The sequence below is a fragment of the Syngnathus scovelli genome, chromosome 17 (genome assembly GCF_024217435.2).
Source record: "Syngnathus scovelli strain Florida chromosome 17, RoL_Ssco_1.2, whole genome shotgun sequence".
NCBI lineage: Eukaryota > Metazoa > Chordata > Actinopteri > Syngnathiformes > Syngnathidae > Syngnathus > Syngnathus scovelli.
The window spans coordinates 4508993-4536580 of NC_090863.1; the positions used below are offsets into that span (position 1 = coordinate 4508993).

Here is a 27588-nt window from a genome sequence, read left to right on the forward strand (position 1 = left end):
TGGACAAATTCATCTGGCATCCAATTACATGTACTGGAATTGTTTCAAACCCTTGAACCACGTGCAACGTAGCAATTATAGTGAAATGTTAAGAAAAAGCTACTTCATATTTAATGTAAGAAATTTTAAATTGTATTCTTACGTTAATATGGTAGCAAAGAATTGTGAGTGTGCCAATTTGAGATGATGTCTGTTAGTGGGGAGGTCTTTAGTACAAACAGAGTAATTGCTTACAGCGTGCGGTGTAATTCTCCACATTTGCACGTATTAACGGGGGACTCGCTTTACATGCTGCTCTCCTTAGCAACGGCCATCAAGTGAACAAGACTGCAGCCAGGACCATTTTATTTGGCAGTGGAAAAATTGAGGCTTTTTCTTTTTTAATTGGGACACTGTGTCTATTATTAGATTTAAAGGACAAACACTTTTCATATGATAACTCGCCTTAGCTTTTCATTCAAATATTTTTTCCAAACCATAATGTGAAGTAAAAACTGCGATCATGTGGTTGCACAAGTGTGCACACCCTCTTCAAAGATGGGATTTCAGAATTAACCAATCGCATTTAAATTCAAACAAATTGCAATTGTTCTAGTAGGCTTTTTTCTCCCTTTCTTTCGAGCCGAAGCCAAAAGCTTCTGTGCCGCACCGACTATTTAGCATTGTTAATTTCAGTTTTTGCAGAGCAACACATTAACAGTTAGAAAAAGTTATGAAAATATTCAAATCACAAAACAGGGATCACACTTTTTATATTCACTGTTAATATAACATCAAACTAGCAGAAAAAGGGATATAAGGTGTAAACAAAAAAGGTTCATCTGACACGCTAACGCACGCGCACACGCGCACACGCGCACACGCGCACACGCGCACACACGCACACACGCACACACCAACCTTGCCAGCAGGCGCCCACTGTGAGCTGCGTATCGATCTGTGAGGCATGGATTGGCCAGTCATCTGTCACCAGGTAGGGTTCATAGGTCACTCCATCCACAAAGAGAGTCACAGCAGGAAATTCCACATTGATCACGTAATAGTGCCACTCTTTGTCACATATCTGCAGAAGGGAATAAAAAGAAGATAGACGAGTCAGTCACTAGGCAACAAGACTTTTTTTTTTTTTTTTTTTTACCTTACTACATAATACGTCAACCAAAGGGAAGGTAGTTACTGAAGTAGGATAGTTATGCATTCTTTAGAGAAAATGACTCATCTTAGTTTTGGATGGTTCTGCTCATGGCTTTTTGCTGACAGCTAATGGGCTGTTCATTAAAATCCAATAGGACATACGTTGAGTGACAATCCATTTAAAATGAGTGTTTCACCAGGTTTTTGATGGCTGCTGGATTTGACAGGCTCCGGCTTGAAAGGTGGCTGCTGATGCGTTGCTTTGCATGGATGTCTGAATCTCAAATTAGGATCACTCAGTTCAGTCAAGCGGCCGCAAAAAAATTTTTTCCTGCAATATTTTGGGAGTTCTTTTTAAAACATAGACCCAGTGGTGGCAGTTATATTCTTGAGGTATTGTAACAACGCCGGGAGGTGGCAGTCAACTCAATTTTCCGACAAGCAGCATTATGTTAGACAGTGAACAATTCTTTAAAAAATAAGAATAAAGCTCCCACTTGTAGTTTACAGTCAAACTAATCACCAGAGACAATTACACATTGCATACTAAAAAAAAATATATTACCCACAGTCATATATTGTTTATCATCTGCAAAAAAAAAAATCGCTCTCCTGCCGCTGACTAAGGAGCTGTTTCCACATTTGTATTTTTATATTAATCTGCCCCCTGGTGGCCAAGGCACACACACACCAGAAGAACCTCAGCGGAACTGATTAACCTTCATAAAAAAAAATGTAGACACCCATTTGTATATTATGTGCTTTAGATATCTGCTTGATAGCTGCCATGTTCCTTCCAGAACACAAATATATCATCTCAATCAAAAACCAGTATTACTTTGACTGTGAATCTGCTTTTGAGGCATCAGGGAGTTTTGAGGCCACTTTGATACCCCCCCATGACGCACTTGCCGTGAAGGATTGAGTTGATTTATTTGCACTAAAGAGGGAAATATCTTTTCATTTGCCACTCAAAGATAGAAAAACAGCAGGAATGAATGTGCTTCTAATCGCTACCCGCACCTCTAAACACTTGCTGTTTATTATGGCAGTCAAATAAACAGGAAATGGGAAAGTGGGAATTCAAGGAGACACACTCTGCATATCAGTGAATATTTGAAAAGCTAAATAAAAAATTTTCAGGGAATACAATCAATGTATAATTGCGGTCTCCTCATTTTGCACCAAGATTTGATTCTTATACTTCATGCAGCATTTGAATGTATTTTTATAATGATAGTGATCCCATCTTATAATACAATCTCTATATATTATTATTTTTACTTATTTGGAATAAACGTTCATTTGTATCGTTGTGTTTGCGGCCGAATCCGAGTCAACTGGCGTATTGATTATAGCACAATGCATAGCAGGTGTTATTTTAAAAGGTTGTATTCTGCCAGCTCACATTTTGGATTTGGATATGCACTTGACTTGACAAGTGGAATTAATTGCTTTTTAAAGGATGTCTGGCTGAGTGCCTGTGGAAATGAGTGCTAAGTTGGACAGGCCAAGTCGAATATCCGATCTGATTATTCTTTCCTCTGACTCGCCACTTGCTACTGTTTTGGATCTCATTCACATGATTTGATTTTTTTTTTTTTAAATTTATTATACTGATTACAATCCCTCAAAAGGAAATTCAATTTAATCTTTTTTTTTTTTGCAGCTCATACAGCACACACGATAACACACGAGGGGCCGTGCAAGGAGAGACACAGTGCCTTTTTATTTCTTTTTATTTGTATTTATGTATTTAATTATGTATTTAATTATGTATTTAATTATGTATTTAATTATGTATGTATTTTTTTTATTTTTTATTTATCAGCAGGGCTTGAGCCATAAAAAAAAAAATTGTGCATGTGAGATATAGCTATTTCTAAATCCTTCCTATTGCACGGAATAAAACACACTATTGATCTTGTTGACTGCTAAATTGTTGAGACATATTCAAGAGTATCTGATAGATTTAATACAGAGGAGAGTGGAGTGAAATATTTCTGACTTCATTCTGTGTCCTTGCATTAATGCAGCCATATAATAGCAATCTATTGTAAATCTAAGTTGATTTGCGATCACTGTTTTTTCCCGCCGCATTGTAAACGCCACGGGTGATGAGGGACCGCATAAGTCGCCACCAATGTTTAACATTTGGCCAGTGCAAGTTTACGTTGAGCTTATAAAATAAACAGCATGTGGAGCCGAAGGGTTTGGAAGCCATTAGATGGCTCTTCAACAAACACACACAAACACACAGCGTGGGAATAAATCTTAAATGAAAATCCATTTGCCGTATTTTCCGCACTATAAAGCGCACCGGATTACAAGGCGCATAGAATAAATAACTCAACATTGCTCAAATGTTAATGCAATCACAATATAGTAACACTCGAAATAGTGAAAACGATAACAATATATCAATAACTCAACGTTGCTCAAACGTTAATATCACACAACACACAAAATAAACACGTAACGTTTACTTTAATAAATTAGTCCTCATCCACGAATCCATATTGGTCCATATATAAGGTGCACCGGATTATAAGGCTTTTGAGAAAATTGGAAGTTTTTAGGTGCGCCTTATAGTGCGGAAAATACGGTACTCTTCATCACTCGTTGACCAGTACTTTGAAAATTTGAATTCTTGCATTCAGCTTTGAATCTTTCCCGCTGTTAAGGGAGAGATGGGATGAACTTCAATCTGCCTGAGTAGCGGCCCATTGAAAAGTCTTAACTTCAGCACCTCAGTAATCCATCCCATCTGCTCGGAAACAACGGGACGCTTCTAATCAGCCCAACGCAGTGAGGGAGTCGCGCCACAACAAGCACTTTGCAAGCAAGCAGATAAAGCAGATAAGTGAGGATGCGTCGCAGACGAGGGCCAGGACGTTCAATCCCGACCGCTTCCGCTATTCATTCGCAGTAATCGAACTCAAGACGTGTACCTTCATGATAAATGATGCTCCACAACCGTTTTCACGGCAGTGAAATTGGAACACTTATCTGCGATTCACAACACGCCATGGCGCCGCCCAGCGCTAATTGTGCTCCCAAACGGCTGCCGGCTCAAATAAATGTTGCTTTCTCTCAAGCTTAAATCTCAACCTGTAAATACAGCGTTCCCCCACTGTATCATCATTCACCAATTCAGGGAATTTTCAGCTGGGTTATTTCAAACATTTTACATCACGCACACTAGCTTGGCTAACCATATCAAGTCAAACTTAAAGCACTTGAATTCATTCAGTGCCATTGATGGTTATAGACGTAAAAAATATTAACTGGGTTAGCAGTGAGTGAGTTCAAAACAAACTACCGTATTTTCCGGACTATAAGGCGCACTGGACTATAAGGCCCACCTTTAATGAATGGCCTATTTTAAAACTTTGTCCTTATATAAGGCGCACCGGACTATAAGGCGTACCATTAATGCATCATGTCAGATTTTTAATCCAAATCAAACCATTCTCCATTTTATCTTTATTATTTCAACTTCAGACGCAACAAATTACTTTATAATCACAAAATAATGATCCATGGTCTTTTTGATTCATGATTCATAGTCTTCAGCGGGCCACTTATGATTGATTTCATGACGCAATGCTTCGGGCCAGTTTAAATTTAGGAATTTGGTCCATATATAAGGCGCACTGTCGGCTTTTGAGAAAATTGTAGGTTTTTAGGTGCGCCTTATAGTCCGGAAAATACAGTACCCTTTTTTTTTTCTTTCTGCTTTGTTATTATGCCCGCCAAGCAAACTGAAGCAAAGCTATAATCTTAATTCACATTTGGCCAAGTGCCTGAGCATTGCTATGAGTCGTAAAGCAGGAGAAAGCAAGTTTGCGCTGATGTGTTGCGTAGAAGGTTTCAATCAGGAGCCACATTCCTTCGCTTGTGTTCGATCCATTTGGCAAATGGAGGCCTCTTTCCCGCTCCCTGCCAACGCTCTTTCATGGCTTTCTGCCTCCCCTCTCTAGGGTGACAATTGAAAAATCAATACAGCTAAATGGAGTTGCAGCGGAAGCCATTGAGTGTCCTTCCTAAGTGCAAGAGGAACGAGGAGGACAGTGAGCGGCAGTTCCGACGCGCCGTAGTCACCTCCTCCTCCTCCCTCTTGCCCCGACAACGTTGCTCGCAAATCCCTCCGACCTTGTGCTTGGCTGCATTCCAGCTCTCGACTGTACTCCTCATCTATCCATCGGGACTGTTTAGGGGACATGTCAAACTCGAGGCCCGATACGGCCCGCCACATCATTTTATGTGGCCTGCGAAGACAAATTGTGCATGTCATTACTAGAATTGCAAATTGTCTTCACTTTTAATATCTATTTTTTTTTTTTTTTTTTTATATTTGACCAGTTTTTACTTGTCTGATTTGAAAACGAGTTATTTGTCTGTTTTGTAGCTTTTACTGTATATAATATGAGGTGCTCGTACATTTATTTGGGTTGATAGTCATAATGGCCGTCCGAAAGAAGCTATGACTACAATACGGCCCGCTAAAAAAATGAATTTGACACCCCTGGGTTAGGGCAAATAAAACAACACTGACTCAACAACATGTAATTCATTCATCCATCGGCTAACAACAATACCTGCAGAATATGTTCTTATGAAATCGTTAAATTATGACCAAAGGCTGCCTTTTTACCTTGCAGCTATATTTTTGGAAAGAAACTGTGTTTTTAGGTTTTTTTGACCTTACCTGTTTGGCTTCAGGGTATATCACTTTTTCATGACGTTAGCTTAGATCCAAAAAGCAGTGCTTTTGGTTTAGCAGCTTCCAGCCAGGCCGGACAATAACACAAACGGCAACGCGCTCATTCTCTAGCCGCCTCACGTTCCCGCCTGTCTGGAAACGTGGATTGTTATACCTCATGTTCTCTAAATATTTACTTTCACACGTCTTCCCCCTCCCCTTTTTCTTTTCTTTTATTTTTATACATAGCCTTGTAATGTGATTTCAAATCCAATTATTACTGAGTGTGATTTTTAAAAACAATTTAATAACTAGTTGCAAGCACCATCTTTAAGACGAAAATAACTGCAGTGTGATGTTTGCCTTTTTTGTATCTCGGGAGAAACGTCAGAGGCAGGTAAAGATGAAATATTGCAGATAATAAAACAAAACGTAAGAGAGTCTAAACAAACTAAGAGAAAAAACATGTTTACTTTCAAAAGACTAGAACAAACCAAATTTACTTTTCACCTCATTGGTTGGGAGGGAATTTATGGGAGCAGGGTTCGGTGACAAACAGCATCGAAATAGACCAGAATAACTTTTGATAGAGTGAAGACCTTGAAAGTGTGGGGACAAAAAAGAAAAGAAGTGCCATATTGTAGCAATGTCGGGCTAGCGGAGGATGACAAGACAACAGACCAGTATTATTTGTCATCCTGGGAAGGGTTGCTGCCATTGATCTAGCGATAGAGCTGAAAAGCAGCTGAACTGTAGTGTAGTTTTGCTGAGTAGTTTTTAAACACATTTTGAAGGAATCGGAAATTCTAATCATTGTGAACGCTGCCCAAAATGCACTTTTTGAGCTTTAAATATTTGTTGCTTTAAGTGGTTACATCTATGCTATTTTTAAAGTTTTTATTTTAGTATTTATTAGCCTGTCTATGACCTTTTGCATTGTGTGTTAGCATTAAGGTAGTGGTCTTTCCTAAGTCAAAATAATGGCGTTCTTTTAAACGCCATGGTTTTGTTACACGATGAATTAATTTGAAAGTAAATTTTGTATTTGTTTGCTTAAACATTTGTTCATCAGACTCATGGAGAATAACGCTCGGAATACATCTGACGCTACAATTTTACATTGAAAATGAAACGTATCCATAAAACATGAATGGAGAAAACAATCACACACACGCACACACACTCCTTACCTGCTCCAGCTTCCAGTGGAATTCAGCAGGTCTGAAAGTATCAAGTTGGCTGAAATCTCTTCTAAGCAGGAAGACCAGCCGGCAGTTGTGAATATATAGAGAATAATGATGGCGGTTCATTTCTGCAAAACCATCCACAAATACACATGCAGACACCTGAGATGACTTTTTTTCTCCCCCCCCCCCCCCATCTCAATGTGTCTCATATATTTCCGGCTGTGTGAAATGAAGTGCTTAGGCGAACTCAACATTTTTGTCATTTGAACTGCCGCTGTTCAAATATAAATACAACCATATTTTGGGAAAATCATATCTATCATATGTTGTTCTTTGGGTTTGAATAAAATAAACACAGTGATAACATTCAAATCAGTGTGAGATGTTATCAATTTTCTGCCGCCTATCTGGAACTGTGTTTTGGTACCACGTTGCGTTGTTTTGATCCCTCGCTGTTTGGGTTCTGAGAAAAATATGAGATTGAGCATTACTATGCCAACACATAGCCAATGTTATTTTATCAATCATAATGTCAGGAGATTTGCTATGTTGTGTTAGCACTGGCTAACATTTTGCAGGTTGTTTGGAATTATAACTAAACAAATGTGCTCACCAGTTTTGTCAGAGTTGCACAGCAAAGTTTCCTTCTCAGCTCTGAGTCCCGGACTGGGGCCATGTTTCATCCATGTCGCAACGGTGAACTGATCCGTCAGGTTTTGGGGCACCACGTGATCGGGAACGTTGGCTGCCTGTTGTCCGTCAAATCTGTAGATGAGGTCGCTGTCACGGCCACTGTCGGTCACGAGAGACGCGGTCCAGTTGGTGGATGGGCTCGGAGCGGGGAGAAGATCTGTACTGCCCGATGCTGCGCCTGTCGGAAACGTAATTTCAGAAAGACAGCTTGAGGAATCTTGGAGTGTTTGGGAAGTCACCAAAAAAATATGAATAGTGAACCGCAAATAGGCGGGGGACAACTGTAAATACAAAAGCTTGGCTAACAATGAGATCCAGAATATAAATGGAATGCAATAATGAACATGTCACACTTTGGAATGGCCTCGGAGACTTAATTAAGAATATTAAATGGAATTCCAAGCAGTCTCCACGACTACAAAAGGCACACTGGAAATGTTAATAAAACGGAGCGAGACATCAAATGTAATTTCTTACGTTTAATTAAAATTTCATTGTCCCTCATCATGACGACCCTCTGCTGCTAAACAGCAGCTGGATGTTCCAAGCGGGCATTCCAAATCAATCCCTCGTTTTTTTTAATTCTATTATTCCAACAGTTGCTTCCACTGCAACCTAATTCTGCCCCCCCCCCAAACTACTCAGATGTTTCTACTCACCGCAGAGTTTCTGCAGAGACTTCTCAGAGTACGTTTCTCGATCACAGCCCTTCCCGATGTGACTTGTCTGAAGCTCCACCATGACTTTAATGCCAGACAAGGGTTCTCCGCATGTTTCCAAGTGCAACTTGGGAAAGAGACTCTTGCTGCCAGTGCCCGGCTCATAGTCCACACGCTTATTCCAGCCTGAAGATTTAAAAAAAACAAGTTGTGTTATTGCTAGATTATCTATCTACCTGTGTTGCGCCACCAATTGTTTAAACATCACTTGCTTGAAGTTTCTTTTTGGGAACAGTTGCTCTCTCTGCGTACGTGCCAGTAAGTCAAGTTTATTTATACAGCATATTTGCTCAATGTTTATGTTGACATCTTTTAACACTCTTAGATCAATATGACATTTAAATAAATGTAACTGGTGCAGGATGTCTCCGTTTCCAGAATGTGACATTTGATTCATTCGCCTTGTCTATAAAAAAAAGACTGCTCCTGTCATTTTCTCATAAAATGGATGGGGGATTAGTGTTTAATTGGTGTCGAGACATGAATATAAAAGAACTAGTTTTTTGTCTTGTTCCAATCCGTTAAGTGGGTGCAACAAGAGTTGTTTTGAAGCTCTAAGGCGCTTCTTAGCTGTTGGCGTGAAACCGCATGACAGGTATATTTAGAAAATTCCCTGTATTTGTCATTTCTTGTTGTCTGGGAGTATTCACGTGTGAGCAAATTTACAAACCATAATATCTTATGTCCGAAAATGACCTTTCAACTGAGAACAGTTAACTACATTATGGCTAAATGCAGCACGCGCTGTAAAAGGTCAGAGATGTTTTAAAAACGGCAGGAAGGAGCAAGAAGATTTCTGTCTGATTCGAAGTTTCTCACTTTTATTCCTGGCCTGTGTGAGTTGGACTTGTGAGATGCTGTCAGCGCTGACAGGTGAGGCAGCAGGGAAAAAGTCGGGCTCCAATTGCAGACTCCCATGTTGAAGGAAACGCTCCCAGCCAATTTTCTCTCTAGAGCTTTTCTTTCATTATTATTATTTTTTTTTGGGGGGGGGGGAGGGTTCCACCACAGGGTTTGATTTCCATGAGAGACATTTGGTCCAAAATGAAACTAAATTCCCTGGAGGAAACTGTTGTGCAGACTTCAATTTCACACTCACGGGGTTCTAAATATTTCCGCAAAAATAATAATTATTGAATTATACAAGCAATATTTCAAGATGAAGTTCCTTGGCTGGTCAAAACAGATTTGTTCACACTATTTTCACCACTTTATATTGGCTGATAAAAATAACAGATGGTGTGGTGACAGACCAATAACGTTGATTTATATATATAAAAAAAAACGACATAGGTTTCCGCCTGTCGCTTGGCTATTTCTGACCTTGCCACCCAGCTTTGCAGACAGGCTTGACATCAATATGCACGGCCACATCCTCCTTTGCCGTCTTCTGACCGCAGTCAAAGGCTGTCACCAGAATCTTGTAACTCTGCTGCTTGTCATAGCTCAGTCGTTCTGTGTTTCTGATATTACCTAAAGGCCACCAAAACAAAGTGGAAATTAGTCAACACTCATTTTTTGGGCAATTCCGGCGGTCCGTATTCAGATCACCTTAGTTTGCAAATTGACTTTTTAATAGCTTATATACAAGGTTTCTGGAGTAAGATTAAACTACCTATTTATGAAAATGTGTCGGTGAGAGAGCCGTTGTGCTTCTAAGCTAAGGTGTCCCTTCATTGCTTTTCAAAAAGGAAATGTCACTACAGGGGTTGGAGAAGTCTTGCTCCACCCCAGTCGTCATGGTAACAAAAGCCGTAGTCTGCATTTGCATCACACAGAGCCCAAAAACAATGTGATATGAACCAGCGTGTGTAATAATTCGTCACCCTTTGTGTTATTTGAATAAAGAACATCAGACTTTTAATTAACACAGCTAAGAACTTTTCTTTTTTTTTTACGTGTCCTTGAAAGAACTATCCAGCTCACTCGATTCCATCTCATCTCCTTTTGCGCACGAAATGTCAAGTGTACAGTTACAATTTTTTTTCCACTTTATTTGATTTGTTACGCCGATTCACTCAACAAAAATATACAGCGAGAGCGTCACATAAAGCACATGAAGTCCTCCGGCTGGCCCTTTTCTTTAAATCTTGCTGAATTCATCCAGATCAACACAGTGTGGAAATGGACGTTCATGGAGGAGCAAGCAAATAGCCCAAAGCTGAAACGTTAGACATGCGCTGAATAGAAAACAATTGAAAATCAATCCCAAAAATGTCCTCCAGCCATCAAGGAAGTGTGCAGAGACACTAGCCTAATAGATCTTGGTTCTACTTTATTCATGGTTTATTTCCTGCTACTATTAACTATGTGAATTATTAGAGTAGTAGCAGTACATTGATAATACGTTATAACTAATAATGAGTATTTTATTTTGAGGTGAAAATAAATGGCCACCCTGTCCTTTCCCTTGCATATTTTTCAACAAATATTGCACACACACAGACTTACCATTGCGGTCGATGGCAAATGGCGTGCCTGGAGTGACAATTTCATAGTTGCAGATCTGACTGTACTGTGGAGAACAGTCCTGGTCCCAAGCCTCCACCTGTGACAGCACAAAATACACTTCAGCTGCTGGCTACCGAGCAGTTTTTTCTTTGGGGGCGGCATGGGGATATCACAAAATGTTTCCTACAGTAGATCGAGCAAAATGGAGAGGAAAACTCCTAAAAGTCAATTTACCGTATTTTCCGCACTATAAGGCGCACCTAAAAACCTCAAATTTTCTCTGTGCGCCTTACCAATATTGAGCCACTACAGCAGGCGTGTCCAAAGTCCGGCCCGCGGGTCAAATGTATATATCTCATATATGGACAAAGTTTTAAAATGGGCCATTCATTGAAGGCGCGCCTTATAATCCGGTGCGCCTTATAGTGCGGAAAATACGGTATATATTGTAAATATTATCAACCACAGGCGTCATATAGCGTGAGCGAAATACCTGCAAAATGCTGTCGTAGATCTTGCCTTCGGTTACCGCCGCTTTGTATAGAGGCTCCCGAAACACGGGGCAAAACTCATTGACGTCATCCACCTGGATGTGCACCACGGCCCTGGGAGAAAGCATGAAATGCATGGATGAGAAACATCAGGGAGGGACATGTAGTTTGGAAGTGATTGATGGAGAGAACGGGCAGCAGAGACAAGATGCAAAAAGATGGATGAAGAAAAAGGGAACGGAGGAATCCATTAGTGGTGATCAAACTTAATTAAAACCTTTTTTGTGGTCTATCTTAAGAACACCCGATGAAGACAGAGGGGGCATTTATAGGAGAATTCAGTCCTAAAAATAGAAAGCCGCCCACTTCTCTCGAGCACCTGCGATGAAATTTGCTTAGCAAAATTTAAAAGCCAAGCAATGATTCACACAAGTTTGCTTTTTCCGTGACCTTCCCTGTAACTTGTGTCTGAGGACGCACATCTGGCAAATTAATGACATTAGCTTAATGAGGCCTATTTAGAATGTCATGCCGTGATAAGGACACGTACACACACACACGGACGGACATGGCGCGCCATTCATCTTCCACTGGAGAAATTCATCCCAGAGCTCCCCGAGCTCATAAATTTCCCTTTACCTCGCCGTCTTTTCGTACCTTCAAGACCAAGCATTCAGATTTTCACTGCTTGCATGAGTGAAGCGGCAGCGGCTTTGATTTGATACTGTCAATGCCAGACGCCATGTATGTCACTGTCAATCACAACGAACGCCTGCACGCTCTCCGACGTACACGGGCGGGCACGCAATCCTGTCAACAGACGTCATCAGCACGCCTGAAGTGACGGGCGTCGATGAAAAGGAGGGCTGCGCCACCGCCGCCAGTACAAGGAAATATTATCATCGCAAGCATAAGTACATATTGTTATCATTTATCGTGGGGGTATACATTCCAGAATATCTGATTTGAGTCAATTTATTAAGAGGAAAACATCAATTTAAAAATAAAATAAAAAATGAGGTATACAAAACAACAACAAAACATTCTTCAGGAAATGCTTCGGGGAGATAGGATGTGGAGGAAAGAAATTCCAGGAAAAAATCTGAAACTATCCAAAGGTCTGGTGTTATTAAATTAATAAATATAAGATAAATAAAAAATAAAAAAAATAAAATAAATATTTAATTAAATTAAAAATAATCTGGTATGGCTCTTGGGGCAGGGCAAAGCATATTTCAGGGTGGCCCATGCCCATGCAACCCCCCTTTTAGCTCCGCCACTGCTGCCGGTAAACAGAAAGATTTGCAATAGAAGAAAAAAGGTAAGAAGCTAGGCTAACTGTTAGCTTAACTGGTAACCACATTACGTTTTCAAAACCATAGCACCAGGCTACTTCCAGAACGGGAGTGACTACTGCTGACCCGAATGAAAAATAATTTTAGTTCTACACCAGAAAGTTGCGGCTGCGTCTCACTCGTTTAAATCCGGACTTTTTTTTTGTGAAAGCTTTTGTGCATTTGACAGGCTCTCCGGAAATCATTTGTGTCGCTGTCTCAGTAGCTCTGATGCAGAAGTACGTATTATTCATGTTCTAGTCAAGCTTTTGTCTTATATCTCACCTCAGATGTTACACACGTGACTCATTCCAAGCGAGAGAGCATTAGCGCTACAAGACAGCTTGAATAATCGCCTTTGTTATAACTGCATTTCCATTGTGCGGCAAAATGAATCAGTGACGGCAAAACAAAGGCGCCCGCAAAGCCGTCATACACAAATCATTATTCCAACTAGAAAATTATACCATTTTCACATTCTCTCAATTCATGTCAAGTAGATCTTGTAAATTACATTTGCAATTATTTTGTCATGTAAGATTTTGTGGCTTTGAGTCAGTGGGAAACAATTTGAAGTGTGACTAAACGGACAAAATTGCTCAAATACTTTGATGAAATAACACGAGGGCTGAAAAAAATGTCGTGCATGCTCATGCCGCACTTACTTGTGGGATTTCTTCCAGTCGGCCCCACCGGGTCCAGCTCCGCAGTCATAGGCTTGGATAATGAATGTGTATTCCTTCTGGCTCTCGCAGTCCACAGGGCCACTGGCTCTCAGTACGCCTTCTCCTGAGGTACGATTCAACACCACTGCCTCGAAAGGAATGTCCTGGCCATAAATCTTAAAGGCACAAATTTCCCCTAAAAAGACAAGCAAAAACATGGAAGAGTTTTATTTTTTTTTTCAAGCGAGTAATTACTTAACGATAGCGACGCATGTTTCTTTTGGTGTCATACGCAACAAATGACTTCAATGTGATCTTATTGTAACCTTGACCTTTATCTAATCTGTTGGAGTCAATCGGTGAAAGCAGAACTGCCCTCCGAGCAAGGCTTAGATATCACAATGAAACGAGAAACTCTGGTCAAGGCCGTATCGACAAAATAAATGAAAGGGGTGGACTTGATGAGATATAAAAATATCAAAGTAAAGAGATGAATCAAGAACACATCTAATATGGAAATGTCATTCATTCGTTACAGCCTTCCCCCCCAATTGAGTTGTTAGCCACTCTGATACCATTTTCAAAATGGCCGCCTCCCTGAGATGGAGAGAAACAAGTGGCTTTTTATGCTTACCGTATTTTTCGCACTATAAGGCGCACCGGATTATAAGGCGCACCTTCAGTGAATGGCCCATTTTAAAACTTTGTCCATATATAAGTCCATATATTTGGACACGCCTGTTATAATGGCTCAGTATTGGTCCATACATAAGGCGCACTGGATTATAAGGCGCACTGTTGGCTTTTGAGGAAATTGGAGGTTTTTAGGTGCGCCTTATAGTGTGAAAAATACGGTAATTCATATTCCACAAATTAACAAGTGCTGGTGTATAACACTATTCCCTTACTGAATTTCTTTCAACCTGATTAGATTTTAAAAAAACACCCCCAGCGGGTTAAAAGATAGCATTCTCTCGAGCTGAGGTTTTGCAGTGTTCATGGCCATTTTTAAAGGATGTTTATCCCTCATTTGCTCCTCCGAGTTGAGTTTGCGAGCAGGTTGTAATGTTTACACGTGCGAGACGACCAATAAGCGAATTTAGGGGGGAAAACATTTCTCTTAAAAATACCACAAACAACAACGTGACCAAGTTTGTGGATAGCAGTGAAAAGTTATTTCCAGGTCACACTTTGTGGATGGATGCAAATCCATTTTCCGCTCCATCCATTGTAGCAAATATTTCTGGATTCAATTTTACAGTGGAATGCAATTGAGTTACGCAGAGGACTGAGGAAGTGGCAAATGCGCGGCTGGATATGTAAATAGTCCAGATTTCGTCTCTTCTTATTTATACTGTGTCAGCAAACATGTACATATGCGTACCCCCCCCCCCCCCCCCCCCCCCCCCCCCCTTATGCATCCATTTCATTTCTTGCCACTTAGCTTGTTTCTCAGCACTCCACCCCTAAGGGAGCACTTCAAATTCGTAATTTATGGATGAAAGCCAAGTCTAATCTTTGGGCCGGTATGGCGGAAGGTAAAGGCTGGCTTTTTAAAGTCAACATAATAACGCTATCGTTCGGGCTCAAGGCTAAAGGAAAGAGGCCGTGACAATAAGGCTAATGTCAATAAATGTCGCAGTGACAGAAAATGTCAAGCTGTCAATAAGCGAGTACGTATTTCAAATAAATGTGAACTGACTTTACGGCAAACATCTTAAAGTTTCACTTGAATATGTTTAACTAAGTAGATGTGGGCAAAATTAATTAGTGTCTAAAAAAAATCAATTAAACATGAGACCAATGTAAAGTTGTAAGAGGTTGCCTGTAAAATCTAGATGGAAATTTTAACAATGTCATTAAGTCCTTTTCCACTATAGTTTTTTCTTATAGAGTGCCTAGGGGTGTCTTAAGTAGCTTTTATTAGCATAAAGACAACACATTTGGATTCAATTAAAAAAAAATCCACACATAAAAACACCCAAAGTAAAAATAAATATTTTGATATTTAAAACATCACAGAGAAGACAACCTTGCCAAATTTGAATGACTAACATGTGACGACGAGGCGCTCTAAAGCGGCTAGTCCGCAGAAGATTCAGTTTCAGAATTTAGCTAAGAGCAAAGTGTACCATTAGCGCAAAATGAATATGACATCGCCTCCATGGACAGGAAACCTTGTAACATAATTGAAACAAATTGGTGGAGGAATGAAGCCTTGACTTTTTATTTGGAGTGACAAGTTACTTTCCCAATTAGCGCCTCGCCAGTGGGACACATCCACCTTAATCAGCTTTTAGTAATTTAACAATGTGAAGTATCACTTCTAATCAGGATTGTGATTCTGTCATCGCGACTGGCGACTTTGCCGTGATGAAATGACACCGACGTGAAAAACACTGAGGTGAGGACGAATGTGATGTTAGAGACAATTAAAAATAATAAATAAATAAATAGAATTTAAAAAAGCACTGAGCTGAGGACGAATGTGATGTTAGAGACAATTAAAAATAATTAATACATAAATAAATAAATTTAAAATATATATATATATATATATATATATATATATATATATATATATATACACACACGAACCTAGTGCATAATTGTTTTTTTTTAACAATGACTGAGGAAGGCAATGTTTTGAAAACCAAGTAATGTTGTTTGAATATTTTGAGTCCTGGTGCCGCCAATACAAATTGCAATTTCTCTGTACTGCATCTAATTTTATTTTAAGTCTTTCGCATGATACTATCGTGCATTTCCATTGATTTTAAGCAAATACTTCAAAAGCTTTAAACTGATGGAGCCTGTGTGTTTCCCAGGCAGAGTATCAGATGGTCTTAAGCTTTGATTCCTTCATTCCCTCAACTAAGCTCACACTCGGCCCACATCTTTGCATTTAATTAATGACAGACTGGAACATCATCTCGCTCCTGACTGTCGAGATACGACCAAACTCCTACTGAACACGCACGCATGCACATTTTTATCTCGGTTAAGAAGGTGATGTGGTTAATTGTCATTTGTTTGCTTGGTATAATCCTGAATAATTTGTGCAAATTGTAAAAGCTTTTTTTTTGGTTGTTGTTGTATTAGAGTGTATGTCTCAGATTATCTGTATTTCTATCCGCCTACTCACATAATGAACATTTATTTAAATATCTAGTTTCTTTTGAGCACAACTATCCTCCTATGTTCTAGCCTCCTTTTTTTTTTCGGGTGCGAGAAAAAAACTGAAAACAAATGAAGGCTTTCTGCTAAGCCATTCAACTCCGAGCTTAAATAGGATTTTCTCTCTCGTCTCAAGGTTTTCCCGAGGTCATGATGAGGACATTAAGTAGACTGAAGGATAAGATATTTTTTAAAGTTAGCTTAGCCGCAGCTCTGTATTTCTATTTTTTTTGCCAAAGCCGGACTCGAGCTTTGATCTGTTTATTTCTCCACAGCAAATGAAGTTATAATTAATGACGCTGCCATGCAGCCAACAGTTTGAAGACTTCCAAGATTTTCTCTTGCAAAAAAAAAAATGATGAATGATACTGTTAAGGTCTAATGAACACATTTTATTTTTGGACCAATTAGTTGAATGATGAAAATGACAGGATTGTGAGCAGCCAATGTATTTATTTTAAAAATGACATATTGCAAGTATTCCTAAAATGTATATACATATTTTTTTTTTTTTTTTTTTTATGCAGAAGGACAGTGCAATGGGTGTCTTGTCAGTTAAAGAGTGAATTGCGGAGAGCAATTCATCAGTCCCAGCGGGCTCGCTCACATCATAGGTCACCTCTTAATTGTATTTGGGGAAGTAGTTACACCAACCGCTTGACCTCAGGGTGACAAACTGACACCTTGCACAGATGTACACATGCCAGCACATTAAGATGCATACTCAGGTTTGCCATTCCTCCAGAATCACCATGATATAACTATAAAATAAAAAGAAGCTGAAGTCTGCTGATATACAAACAAACAGTGGAAAAAAATACATTAAAATGACCAGATTCCAGATTTCAGACCACCCACTCAACAAATGAACTCTAAAGTTCTCCAGTAAAAACGACATATCATTACTTCTGTGGTTTTTCAAATTCGTGAAGCTGTAATTGTAGAGTTCCATCAAATTATTACTGTACTTGCTAACGTTGACTCCAGAGACAACTAACAGGTGTAAGTGCCACTGCGAACCTCTTCAATCATCTCGCATTATGTCCTCTCATTTCTTCTCTCGGGGATTTTCACTACGATAAGCAAATTATTCACATCTTATCATGTGCGTGCACTCAAAGGCACTTCCTTTTAGCGCTGGTTGCTCCCTCATTTACAGAGCCGTGTGCACGCAGTCACTTGACTGTTAAATGGCTTTTTGAGAAACAGTTAAGATGCTAAAGGCACATTTCTAGACGAAATTTCTGATTGTTATTTCCGTTGAAGAAAAAACATTCCATTTCATGTCTACGTGTGCTCCACCACCATTTGTGTTCAAATCCGTTGGTTTGAAAATCGCATTGTGTGTCAGCCATTAGCAGTGCGATGTCAGCATGTAATTCTCCTTGTCTAATGTTTAGCTTGGAAGCTAATAAAATATGACAGGTGGCATTTAAGAACCCCTGGAGACTTGATGCATGCAAACGCACTCTTAGTTAAATATATACAAGGAGAGCTTCAAGCCATCATGTGACACGGCTGGGTGCTGCCATGCTGTTTTTTTTGCATTCAGCCTTTATCAAAAGATACATTTAGAGGCAACATCTGAAGAAGAGCTAATGAGCAAGACACTTTGGGTATGCTGGCAAGGACAACTTAATAACCAATATGCCATCTTTCATTGATCGCCACATGCTAGTTAAAGGTTGTCGTCGTAGACCATCTCACCCATCATTCCCCGTCACGTTTAATCATCAGTGTCAGACGAAGCCTTTTATTTTAATAAGGAAAAAAAATGTGGCTTTTATTTCTTATGATATTAATAAGAAAGTCAAACAGCTCCTGCAATGCCATTGATTGGAGTTTGTGATCAAATTGGTCAACAGCAAATTTTCCTCTGGGATGGCTTTATTATGCTGCACATCATTTTGATGCTGATTTTATTTTATTTTTTTCTAGCACATCATGTTTTTAATTTATTGTTTGACCTATAACGCTTAAATTTTACCATGTGCTGTATTTTTTTTAGCTTTTCAAAAAAAAAAAAAATCCACCTGTTGTTGAACTTAAGCCTGACTCCATAAATACTTCAAAATATATTACGGTAATAAATATTACACTATTGTGTTATCATTATCATCAATAGCTGCCGACTAACGAGAGGAAAAACACAGATTCAGTTTCCGCTATTTCCTATTTAATTTAAAAAAAAAAAGGAGAAAAAAAAAGAAACTTCTGTGAAAAGCACTTCAATTTGTCAATGTGTCATTTTCCAGAGCTGGAAGAGTGTGTGAAAGTATACATCAGTTGGACGTTCAACTCGGTTCTGTTTAGCCTCCGCCTCGCTGGCCTCGTCCATTACTCTGTCAATCATTTGAAATTTCCTTTCTGCCCGCTTTTTTTGTATCCACCATTTTGTTCAAACTCTTGGGCGGTGTGACAAACGTTATTTCACGTGAAATAAATGGACAGTGGAGAAAAAGGTGATTTAATGGCACGCCATAGAAAATGGGGCTGTTGTCTTGGCGTCCCCCCTCCATCGGGGGTCTCTGCAACTCATTCCTACACCCAATTTCCCAAGCGGTTTCCCGTTTCAGACCCTCGCTGCTATCTATCACCCCGAGGCAGGCAAGCCTTGACTCCTTCACTAAATTACCGCCGAGCGAATGAGACATAAAGTGGGGTAATGTGCTTAAAATTAGCCAATTACAATCACTACACTGCCATAATTGACCCTGGAGACCCTCGTCCGGTAAAATACACTCGGCCTCTTGGGCCGAGCGTGTGTGCGTGTTAGTGTTTCAGACCAGTAATTAAGTAAAGATTGGACCTGGAGGATAGATTATAATTCATATATCAACACTCCACCAGCTGCCTAGCAACCTATTTGTAGACCCGGGTCCTTTTTCGTAGTAAGTGGGGGCACGGGGAGGGGGGAATAGCAGAGGGTATGGAATGTCATTAGGCAAAAAAAAAAAAAAAGACAATAAAATGAAGGCCAACCAAAGAACCTGTACTAAATATGTTTTGCATTATTTGACCAATTTACAACCTCATACGATGATGATGATGATACAAAATAGTACCGATATCGTATCGGTACTGATACCAACCTTATTTTATAAACAAAACATACCAATACACATACCTTGAAATATATTCATATATATTATATAATTAATTTTATACACACATATATATATATATATATATATATGTATGAATACAATAGAATAGAATAGAATGCCCTTTTTTGTCATTTTACAACTTCGTTGTACAATGAAATTCAGCTGCTCCCTTCCTTGAGCAAACATACAAAATAAAAAAAAAAATATATATAAAAATGAATTAAAGAAATATAAATAAATTAATAAATTAATTAATTTAAGAAAATAATTATATATATATATATATATATATATATATATATATATATATATATATATATATACCATATGTACCAACCTGAGCACTGCCTGGATTGATTACAAGAAAGCATATGACTCAATGCCACATACTTGGATCACTGAATGCTTGAGGCTGTACAACATCAATGGGACTCTGAGAACCTTCATCGCCAACTCGATGAAACAGTGGAAAACCACACTTGAAGCCAATGGCAAGCCACTTGCACACGTGACCATCAAATGTGGTATATACCAAGGAGACGCTCTGTCCCCAATGCTGTTCTGTATAGGACTGAACCCCCTCAGCCAAATAATCAACAAGACGGGCTATGGATACCAACTCAGGAATGGGGCCACCATCAGCCACCTCCTCTACATGGATGACATAAAGCTGTACGCTAAGAATGAGCGGGACATTGACTCCCTGATCCACACTACCAGGATTTACAGCTCTGACATCGGAATGTCATTCGGACTTGAGAAATGTGGCCGCATGGTGACTAAAAGAGGAAAGATAATCCACACAGAGGGGGTCTCACTCCCAGAAGGAACAATAGCAGACATTGAGGACAGCTACAAATACCTTGGAATTCCACAGGCAAATGGCAACCTTGACGAGGAAACAAGGAAAGCAGCCACAGCCAAATACCTCCATCGAGTAAGGCAAGTCCTAAGAAGTCAGCTCAATGGCAAGAACAAGTCCCTAGCCATTAACAGCTACGCCCTACCAGTAATCAGGTACCCTGCAGGAATCATACGGTGGCCAAAGGAAGATATACAGACCACAGATATCAAGACACGGAAGCTCCTAACCATGCATGGAGGGTTCCATCCCAAGTCCAGCACCCTGAGACTGTACACTAGCCGTAAAGAAGGAGGCCGAGGACTGGCGAGCGTGAGAGCCACGATCCAAGATGAAACATCCAAGATCCATAAGTACATCAGGGATAAGGCCCCAACGGATCACGTGCTCAGTGAATGTCTCAGACAATGGGCATCAAAGGAAGATGAGGTGCTGGAGGGACCATCATGGGAGGACAAGCCCCTACATGGGATGTACCACCGAAACATAGCTGAAGTAGCTGATATCCAGAAATCCTACCAATGGCTAGAAAGAGCTGGTCTGAAGGACAGCACAGAGGCACTGATCCTGGCTGCACAAGAACAGGCCTTGAGCACCAGAGCAATAGAGGCCCAAATCTACCACACCAGACAAGACCCCAGGTGTAGATTGTGCAAAGAAGGTCCTGAGACAATCCAGCACATAACTGCAGGGTGTAAGATGCTGGCAGGTAAAGCATACATGGAGCGCCATAACCAAGTAGCTGGAATAGTGTACAGGAACATCTGTGCAGAGTATGGACTGGAAGTCCCAAGATCCAAGTGGGAAACACCTCCAAAGGTGGTAGAGAATGACCAAGCCAAGATCCTCTGGGACTTCCAGATCCAGACAGACAGAATGGTAATGGCGAACCAACCGGACATTGTGGTGGTGGACAAAGAGCAGAGGAAAGCCGTTGTGGTTGACATAGCCATCCCAAATGATGGTAACATTAGGAAAAAGGAACATGAGAAACTTGAGAAATATCAAGGGCTCAGAGAAGAGCTGGAGAAGACCTGGAGAGTTAAGACTTCAGTGGTACCTGTGGTCATTGGAGCACTAGGGGCAGTAACCCCCAAACTGGAGGAGTGGCTGAAACAGATCCCAGGAAAAACATCTGACATCTCAGTCCAGAAAAGTGCAGTACTAGGAACAGCAAAGATACTGCGTAGAACCCTCAAGCTCCCAGGCCTCTGGTAGAGGACCCGAGCTTGAAGGGAAAAAGAGACCACCCACGGGGGGTGAGGAAAAGTTTTTTTTTTTTTTATATATATATATATATATATATATATACTCTCAACCAATTCCAGCTAAATAAAACACATGCATGCTATGAATTGTAGACAGCTTCAATGGACCTTTTGCTCTGTCCTCATTTATCTCGACTTTCCCTCTCTATCTCTCCATCTCGTTTTCTGGCAAAAGCGATGTTAATCTCAAGGTCTCGCCATCTGAAGCATTACTGTTGGCTTTTTTCACCTTGAAAGGTAACACTGAGGCATGAGCCAGAGGGGGAAATGGCCGCGTACATCCCCCTCAAAAAAATAAAATCACCATGTTTCATCATATTGACTCGATCGCTTCTATTATTCTGACATTGATCGCGTTGTTTGAAATGCGGGTGGCTAACTCCGGATTATTCTGCGAGGGTGACATTTTCCGCTTGCAACGCCCTCTACTGTCGACTGAAACGGACATCATAGTGCCCGAGGGCTAACGTCACAGCTCACCTGTTTTCCCTGCTGACGTTAGTGTGATGTGCTACAAAGGTTCAAAAGGCAGATTATCCTATTTCATGCTCACATGAACAAGGAAAATGGTACAAGGAAGATATGCAAATTGGCGTCTAATTAGCCTGTCAAGATACAGAGGGCCCCATCAAGTCTCTGCGAAACACTGGAGAATTCACAAAACGACTGGATTAGCTTCAGCCACTTTTCACAGCGCAATTCATTAAGCATTTTCAATTTAGGGGGGGGCGGGGAGTTCTTCCAGAATTCATTTTACGCCAAGAAAAGCACTTTCCCCAGCCAAATCGCTTCCGCTTCACCTTCCACTCCACACCATTTTCAAGTGCGAGTACATTTGTGCCCGCTCATCTAGAAAATATTTTATGAAGTCAGGGTTCACGTTGGTGATGTTGAACCTGCCAGAGAGGGGCTTACATTTTCTGTCTCGCTCATCCCCAAGGTGCTTGTTGTTGTTGTTGTTGTTGAGGTCAGAGGCTCTCACGTTCTTTCACATCACAACCATCTAAATATAGACTCGCGTTGAAAGCTTTTTGCTAAGTTAATAAAAATACAATTCAGGGAAAGAAGGAGCCCAAGGAGCAGATGGTTCTAGTTGTGATGCTCCCGGTGACTCATCCGTATCTCAGGTCGTGTAAAAATGAGGACAAGCATAAATCGTGGTTTCCCATTCGTTGGGCTCCCGCAAATCGTCGTAGTTAGGTTAATGATGTGCGCGATGTGATAGTGAGGCAGTTAGGCGCCGCATGACATTTCAACAAATGAAGCTCACGTTGTTTGCAGGCAAACACTTGTGGCTCCAGGTTGGAGTCTTTTGTTAATGTGTGTTATCGTTTGAAAGGACACCGGTGATTTTTGTTGACGAATAATTCTCACAGTAACACCCCTTGCAAGCGTAATCCTTCGATTGTACACTGAGAGGATTTAGAATCGTGTTTAAGCTCTTGAATCAATTCATTTGTCAATGGAATGTTGAAATCGGAATCACTGTGTAAGGCGCATATCACCTCTGAGGTAAAATGTGCTTCTCGCTGACATTTCATTTGGGGAGGTTTAAACTCAATTAACATTTAGAGGTAAAATGTTACAGTTGCCCTCAAGTGATTTCATAAAAATTCTTTTTTTCCCCAATCTTATCTCCTGAGTTTTTTTTTTTTTTTACATACAGTGATTCAGATATTAAACAATAAGTGCAGAGCTAACAAGGTGATAAAAAATAATGAGATTCAACAAAGACCTGTGAAAAGATTTTGTCTGGAAAATTTAAACAGAAGTTTATCCAACATGCTTATTCTTACAAGTAAGAAAATAGAAATATCATTGTATAACAACAAACATAAACTGGCGACAAAGCACACATATTGTCTAAATGAAGCTCCTCGCCTCATGTCAACAAAGTTCGTTGGCTTCAAGCTACCACAAGAGGGCAGCATAGCACAACTTTTGTCTTCAAATGAAAGACGAAAGTTAAGTCCTCTTCTTTTGAACTTTGATGCTCTTTTACGCGTATATCCTTTTGCAAAAAATCCAATTGTCTCCCCTCTGCAACTTTAACACTTCATTTATTTTTCTTGCACATTTCCCAGATTCAGTTTTATCACAGTCTAATTAGCACCGTCTGAAAAACACTGACAGGTATTGCTGTGAGGAAACAACACAGTAAATGAATCCAAACTAAATCTATCATCACTAGCAACACACAACTTAGCAAACAGCTAAGTTTGAACAGAAAATCAATTAGTCACTCCATGAGCGCCATTTCCACCAACGTCCGACCCTTTGTCCGATTCACAAGCTTTTCTCCTTGTTTCGAAAGTGACAACTCCCTTCGACTTGTGAACTTCCATCTTTTCCTCAAAGGCTTTGCTGTGAGTTTGTAATGGCGTGCGAGCGTGTGGTCAAAACAGGCGCTGCGGCTCCAAAAGTATCCAGCGGAGAGCACTACAAATGCCGTGCTGCTTTCATAATGTCACACGAGCCAGCGCCATGTTACAATGCCCAAAAAAATGAAGTTAGTTTAACCCTTTCTTGTTCACTCTGTCTGTAACGGGTTAACAATTTGTATTGCAATCATCTTCTGGAGGTCTCAAAAGTGACCCTGAGGATAAATAAATTTGAAGGTAAAAAGACGCAAGAAGCTCTCTGACCACAAGGGGCGATAGACATTATTCAATAATACACGAGACGTGGGCTTGAAACAAATGAAAGAAATCAATTCTTGGAGGCCTTAAGATGGAGCCATTATCACAAATGTGATATAGACAGAAGCTCCAGCTTCCTGCCCTTTGCTATCAGACTCCCATTATCGCTAATACTTGCTCTCGTCTTTCAGCGGTAGTGAATTCACCTGCGCCGCGCGTAGTGTTTTCCGATCGATTACTTCGGTCTGTCTATTTTTCTGAGACTAGAGCAAGTCTTTCTTTTTGTTGTTGTCTGTCAAAGCAATCAATGAGCAATACTACAGAGTTTTCTGTAGATTTTGAAAGCATAGACATAATCAGACACTGTTCGTTGATGGAATTAAATCTAATTTTTGAGTACATAAAAAGGTGATGTTTTTATCTTTATCTACAAATATCCATAACATGTATTTTTATGACAACACAATCGCCGTTTCTGTTTTGGGAACGATGAAAACTTACAAGAGGACGAGACAATAGACCAAATGCAAAATTAAATTGCAAAATCTCAGTGGTTAAAAATCACATGGCTAAATTAAAGTATGAATTTTGCTGGCTTCATCAGAAAATGTCAAGCATTTAAATGATAACCCGTACATTGCAATTAATTTTAGTTTTTTATCTTTGAGAGGGGGAATAAAAAAAACTAAAGTGAGCACATAATCTTGTAACTCGGCTGCGGTCGTGTTCAGAATGAGCCGATTCCCTTCAAACTCATGATTCAGCACACACCTGCCACCATTTAAATGTTCAAAAACATAAAAAATAACTTCCGTTGAGTTTATAGATCACATAAATAGCCCCCAATTTTTTTTAATGATTTATCTTAGTGTCATGTTTTAGATAGCATAAACTTTGCATCTGTAAAGGGGTGTGTAGACTTTTTATACAGACTTTTTTTTTTCATTAGCAAAAAAATACACAATTTAAAGGAATGCATTTCCTAAATAAACACCTTGATACACCGGGTAACAGTTTTGATGCGGGACAAAAACACAAATGGGGACTGGCCCAGAAAATTGCATTCCATGCATGGGAATGCCTGTCTGTGTTCTTTTTTTTTTTTTTTTCTTTTGTGATGATGCTCAGACAATTTTGTTATCCATCTGTCTATTCCACATTTTCCTCCCCAGCGCGCTCTTGTTTCTCTCCAGCTGCATCAGTTCCATTCCCTCGCTCTGCAGAGGAAATACTGTCGTGCACACCGGCAGGCTATTCTGGTACCATGATGAATGGGGAGAATCTATGGCTGTTGACTGCGCTCCCGAGATAAAGAATGGGCAAAAGGAAACGAACTATTTGCTTCATGGTAACCTCGAGTCCACTGCAACCATCCCTCATACTAATTTGATTGAGAAGGTTTGCTCGATCCTCACACCTTTTGCTCAAAAAGGTATAGAGGGGCCGGGCATCACGGAGCAATTCTAATTTATCCCGACACATCATGTTTAAAGGGGGAGGCCACTGTGGGGAGCTTCAATGAAATGTGATGCCGCAGGGGCGGGAAGGACAAGACATGAGTCAAAAAAGCAATGAGAAGAAAGAAAGAAAAGTGCGGAGGGTGTGGAGTGGACGCACAAGAGAAAGGTTGCGCTGACAGAAGGTTGAGAGATGGCAAGTTGGTAACTGTTGTTGTCACTTGCCTCCATGCAATTAATGAGGAAGCAGAAGGACAGGCTACACACCTCTGCAGTAAAACTAAAACCAGGATTGACAGTAGTGCCGTGGAAATTCAAAATCAGATAGCGTATTTTCCGGACTATAAGGCGCACCGGACTATAAGGCGCACCATTAATGCATCATGTCAGATTTTTAATCCAAATCAAATCATTCTCCATTTTATCTTTTTTATTTCCACTTCAGATGCAACAAATTACTTTATAATCACAAAATAATGATCAAATTGATTCATGATTCATAGTCTTCAGCGGGCCACTTATGATTGATTTCAATAAGACGCACTGTCGGCTTTTGAGAACATTTTAGGTTTTTAGGTGCGCCTTACAGTCCGGAAAATACGGTAGTTAAACATATTAGTGGGTCAAAACTATGCATTGCCGCATAGCCCCGAGTGTTAGCATAGCTGTAGACAATTGTTTAAAGAAGATAAATTGTGAAGGAGCATTTTTCTTAAGTTTCCTTGGTAGCTATTGTGAGACTTTCAGTTAGCGCCACATTGAGGGAAAGAAATATAGTCAGTCAACAACGATGGCACAGAGCCGCAGCAACTCCTCTCGGGCAAAATAGCTCACCAGACTTGACCTTTTGCTATTCGGCAAACAAAGTGTTAATGGTGGAGGCGAGGGGGCAAAAAAAAAAATCTAATCAAAGCTCGTTTGCGTCTTGTCTGCTGCTTTCTTCACCTTTTCAACCCTATTGGCTTCTCATTTGCTATTCAGTCGCTAACTTAAGCTGTCTCGTCTAATGTTACTGTAAGTTTGACTTTATTGGCTCGGTAAAGCTCGCGAGGAGAATTTTATAAGCGTTTTCACACTCATCAAGGTCAAGCGTGCTAACATAGCGCTTCTGATTTAGCATTCTAAAAGTCATCTTTGGCATTCCCAAGAAAAACAACAAATATAAAGTTGAATATCCATTTTTCATGGTTGTCAGCGTCGGGATTAATAGAAACCATTTGTCCATAATGAGCAGTTAAGTGCTCACTGCCAGAAAGGCTCTTTGTTTGCCTTGGAGTCTGCGAATAATTTATCAAATTATAACAGGGCCGCTCGCCGTCTCATTCCAGTCACTGTCAGCTCTGCAATAATCGCATGGCTGCCTCTTATAAGACAACCCAATCAACATCTGAAAGCCTCGTCGGCAGATGAGCTTCATAATTATGTTCTTCTGTCATTGTTACATGTTAACTCATTCGAGCTCTGTCACGTTGCCAGGCGGAAAAATTATTTTAATATTCATGTGTGTGTAGCTACCTGCATAGGGAATTGGTGCATCCTTGTCAAGAGCAACAAGAGGAGGGTCCAGAAGCACGGTACCCATGTTTTCTGTGATCACGCCGTGGTAAGAAGCTTCTATCCACGGTTTGTGCTTGTTGACTGTAGAAGAGGAAGAAAAAAAAAAGATATTAATCTTGCTGTTCCTGTTTAACGTTTTACT

General features: G+C 40.1%; 1 protein-coding gene across 1 annotated transcript in view; it reads right to left on the reverse strand.

Moving 5' to 3' along the window:
- The window catches only part of clstn2a (calsyntenin 2a), a 59199-nt gene that overhangs the window by 7577 nt on the left and 24034 nt on the right, over positions 1-27588 (reverse strand). The window contains exons 2-10 of the mRNA XM_049746314.2: positions 27405-27527; positions 13380-13575; positions 11383-11494; positions 10890-10986; positions 9762-9911; positions 8379-8564; positions 7640-7897; positions 7030-7151; positions 901-1063 (exon numbers count right to left, since the gene is read on the reverse strand). Of these exons, the coding sequence (XP_049602271.1) occupies positions 901-1063; positions 7030-7151; positions 7640-7897; positions 8379-8564; positions 9762-9911; positions 10890-10986; positions 11383-11494; positions 13380-13575; positions 27405-27527 (1407 nt within the window). The remainder of the gene's footprint in view (positions 1-900; positions 1064-7029; positions 7152-7639; positions 7898-8378; positions 8565-9761; positions 9912-10889; positions 10987-11382; positions 11495-13379; positions 13576-27404; positions 27528-27588) is intronic.